The sequence below is a fragment of the Eretmochelys imbricata genome, chromosome 6, assembly GCF_965152235.1.
Source record: "Eretmochelys imbricata isolate rEreImb1 chromosome 6, rEreImb1.hap1, whole genome shotgun sequence".
In the NCBI taxonomy this organism is placed as follows: Eukaryota; Metazoa; Chordata; order Testudines; family Cheloniidae; genus Eretmochelys; species Eretmochelys imbricata.
In genome coordinates, this window is record NC_135577.1 from 109,505,287 (window position 1) to 109,508,898 (window position 3,612).

The 3,612-nt window shown below is 48.3% G+C and overlaps 1 protein-coding gene across 1 annotated transcript; it reads right to left on the minus strand.

Moving 5' to 3' along the window:
- Window positions 1-358: 358 nt before the first annotated feature.
- On the minus strand, window positions 359-2,873 carry LOC144266577 (uncharacterized). The gene is made up of 2 exons (XM_077820008.1): window positions 1,648-2,873; window positions 359-999 (listed from the first exon to the last, which is right to left on the minus strand). The coding sequence occupies exons 1-2, from the start codon at window positions 2,198-2,200 to the stop codon at window positions 359-361; spliced, it is 1,194 nt and encodes a 397-aa protein (XP_077676134.1). The 5' UTR covers window positions 2,201-2,873.
- Window positions 2,874-3,612: the final 739 nt, after the last annotated feature.

Here is a 3,612-nt window from a genome sequence, read left to right on the forward strand (position 1 = left end):
TGAAACCAATATTCCCACTGTTATTACTGCTTGCCGTGTGCTCCACAATATCTGTGAGAGTAAGGGGGAGACGTTTATGGCGGAGTGGGAGGTTGAGGCAAATCGCCTGGCCGCTGGTTATGCGCAGCCAGACACCAGGGCGGTTAGAAGAGCACAGGAGGGCGCGGTGCGCATCAGTGAAGCTTTGAAAACCAGTTTCATGGCTGGCCAGGCTATGGTGTGAAAGTTCGGTTTGTTTCTCCTTGATGAATCCCCCCTCCCCCCCTTGGTTCACTCTACTTCCTTGTAAGTTAACCACCCTCCCCTCCCCCCTTCGATCACCGCTTGCAGAGGCAATAAAGTCTTTGTTGCTTCACATTTATGCATTCTTTATTAATTCATCACACAAATAGGGGGATAACTGCCAAGGTAGCCCGGAAGGCGTGGTGGAGGAGGGAAGCACCGGGGGGGGGGGGGGTGGAGGAGGGAAGGACAAGGCCACACAGCACTTTAAAAGTTTAAAACTTATTGAATACCAGCCTTCTGTTGCTTGGGCAATTCTCTGGGATGGAGTGGCTGGGTGGCCAGAGGCCCCCCCCCACCGCGTTCTTGGGCGTCTGGGTGAGGAGACTATGGAACTTGGGGAGGAGGGCGGTTGGTTACACAGGGGCTGTAGTGGCAGTCTGTGCTCCAGCTGCCTTTCCTGCAGCTCAACCATACGCTGGAGCATATCAGTTTGATCCTCCAGCAGCCTCAGCATTGAGTCCTGCCTCCTCTCATCATGCTGCTGCCACCTTTCAGCTTCAGCCCTCTCTTCAGCCCGCCACCTCTCCTCATGGTCATTTTGCGCTTTCCTGCACTCTGACATTGTCTGCCTCCACGCATTCGTCTGTGCTTTGTCAGTGTGGGAGGACAGCATGAGGTCAGAGAACATTTCATCGTGAGTGTGTTTTTTTCGCCTTCTAATCTTCGGTAGCCTCTGGGAAGGAGAAGATCCTGTGATCCTTGAAACACATGCAGCTGGTGCAGAAAAAAAAAGGGACAGTGGTATTTAAAAAGACACGTTTTCTAGAACAATGGGTACACTCTTTCATGGTAAACCTTGCTGTTAACATTACATACATAGCACATGTGCTTTCGTTACAAGGTCGCATTTTGCCTTCCCTCACAGAGTGGCTAACCTCTCCCCGTGGCTAACAGCGGGGATCATTTCTGTTCAGCCACAGGCAAACAGCCCAGCAGGAATGGGCACTTCTGAATGTCCCCTTAAGAAAAGCACCCTATTTCAACCAGGTGACCATGAATGATATCACTCTCCTGAGGATAACACAGAGAGATAAAGAACGGATGTTGTTTGAATGCCAGCAAACATACACTGCAATGCTTTGTTCTGCAATGATTCCCGACTACGTGTTACTGGCCTGGAGTGGTAAAGTGTCCTACCATGGTGGACGGAATAAGGCTTCCCGCCCCAGAAACCTTTTGCAAAGGCTTTGAGAGTACATTCAGGAGAGCTTTATGGAGATGTCCCTGGAGGATTTCCGCTCCATCCCCAGACACGTTAACAGACTTTTCCAGTAGCTGTACTGGCTGCGAATGCCAGGGCAAATTAATAATTAAACACGCTTGCTTTTAAACCATGTATACTATTTAAAAAGGTACACTCACCAGAGGTCCCTTCTCCACCTGGCGCGTCCAGGAGGCAGCCTTGGGTGGGTTCCGGGGGTACTGGCTCCAGGTCCAGGGTGAGAAACAGTTCCTGGCTGTCGGGAAAACCGGTTTCTCTGCTTGCTTGCTGTGAGCTATCTACAATCTCATCATCATCATCTTCCTCATTCCCCAAACCTGCTTCCATGTTGCCTCCCTCTCCATTGAAGGAGTCAAAGCACACGGTTGGGGTAGTGGTGGCTGAACCCCCTAAAATGGCATGCAGCTCATCATAGAAGCGGCATGTTTGGGGCTCTGACCCAGAGCGGCCGTTTCCCTCCCTGGTTTTCTGGTAGACTTGCCTCAGCTCCTTAAGTTTCACGCGGCACTGCTTCGGATCCCTGTTATGGCCTCTGCCCTTCATGCCCTGGGAGATTTTGACAAATGTTTTGGCATTTTGAAAACTGGAACAGAATTCTGATAGCACGGATTCCTCTCCCCATACAGCGATCAGATCCCATACCTCCTGTTCGGTCCATGCTGGAGCTCTTTTGCGATTCTGGGACTCCATCATGGTCACCTCTGCTGATGAGCTCTGCACTCACCTGCAGCTTGCCACGCTGGCCAAACAGGAAATGAGATTCAAAAGTTCGTGGGCCTTTTCCTGTCTACCTGGCCAGTGCATCTGAGTTGAGAGTGCTGTCCAGAGCGGTCACAACGGAGCACTCTGGGATAGCTCCCGGAGGCCAATACCATCGAATTGCGTCCACAGTACCCCAAATTCGACCCGGCAAGGCCGATTTCAGCGCTAATCTCCTTGTCGGGGGTGGAATAAAGAAATTGATTTTAAGAGCCCTTTAAGTCGAAAAAAAGGGCTTCGTCGTGTGGATGAGTGCAGGGTTAAATCGATTTAGCGCTGCTAAATTCAACGTCAACTCCTAGTGTAGACCAGTTCTTAAACACATGCATAAGTCTGTGCAGGATATGAGCCTAGAAGAGCATTTAGGATCCATTCTTGAGAGGTAATTCAGCCAGTTACATGTAAGAGAAATGGTAGGGAGAAGAGACTTGTCAAGGGGGAATTTAGTGCTGCTCTTGCCTGTAAGATGTGCACATGCATATCTGAAACTGATGCCCTGAAAGAATTTAGCAGTACCAGGGAAGAGGAGTGAAGAAAAAGGAAATGATGAGCAGCAGAAATTCGCTCTGACAAACTAGGACTAGGACTAGGATTTAGTTTAGCAGATTTTAAGAAAGGAGGTGAATTATTTTAGAAAAATTATCATTTCTAAAAATGTTAAGTGTTTATTTGAGCTGATCAAAAATTATAAAGATTTTTCATGAAAATTTTTGAAATAGCTTTCTGCAGGCTTCACAAAAATGATTTTTCATAAAAACATGCATAGAAAATGTTCTTCATTTGTTTCCCTCTCTTCCTTCCTCACCCTACTTTTTCCCCTATTTCCTCCTTGTATTTGATAGTTTGAGCAGACAACCCCAGAACCACTGGTGAGAGAACATAGGACAAAAAGTCCCTTAAGTTTGAACAAGTTGATTCCTCCATTCTGCCCATCACCCTGTGCACCTCCAACAAGCCATCTCCATATTATGTGTCTTGATTTGTGTTGAGGGTGATATGGGGGAAACTATGAGCCCAATCATTCTTTCATTTGAGAAAACCCACAGGAATTGGGGGGAGACATAGCAAAAATGTTTCCCCCTGTGAATTTTTCTCCTGAACTGTTCTGTTGGGGTCTCCACTCAAACAGGGGATGTGCAGGAAGCCACGGGCATCCACTCCCTGTACTGGCTCTGGAGGCCCTCTACCCTGTTTATTATCTATTGCTGTTCCTCAGAACACCCTTAAAGGAGTGAGGGGTGGGGATGTTCACTGAAGATAGGGCTGCAAAAAGGTAATAGAAAAAGGAGTTACCTTTTGTGCGGGCAGGGACTCCCTTGACCCCTTCCAGACCCTGCTCTGTCCAA

Bases quoted from the DNA above. Each gene is read 5' to 3' on its own strand.
- LOC144266577 (XM_077820008.1), bottom strand. From the start codon at position 2,200: ATGATGGAGTCCCAGAATCGCAAAAGAGCTCCAGCATGGACCGAACAG. The intron at 1,000-1,647 runs GTGAGTGTACCT...TTTCTGCACCAG, and splicing joins AGGTGGAGAAGGGACCTCTG to CTGCATGTGTTTCAAGGATC.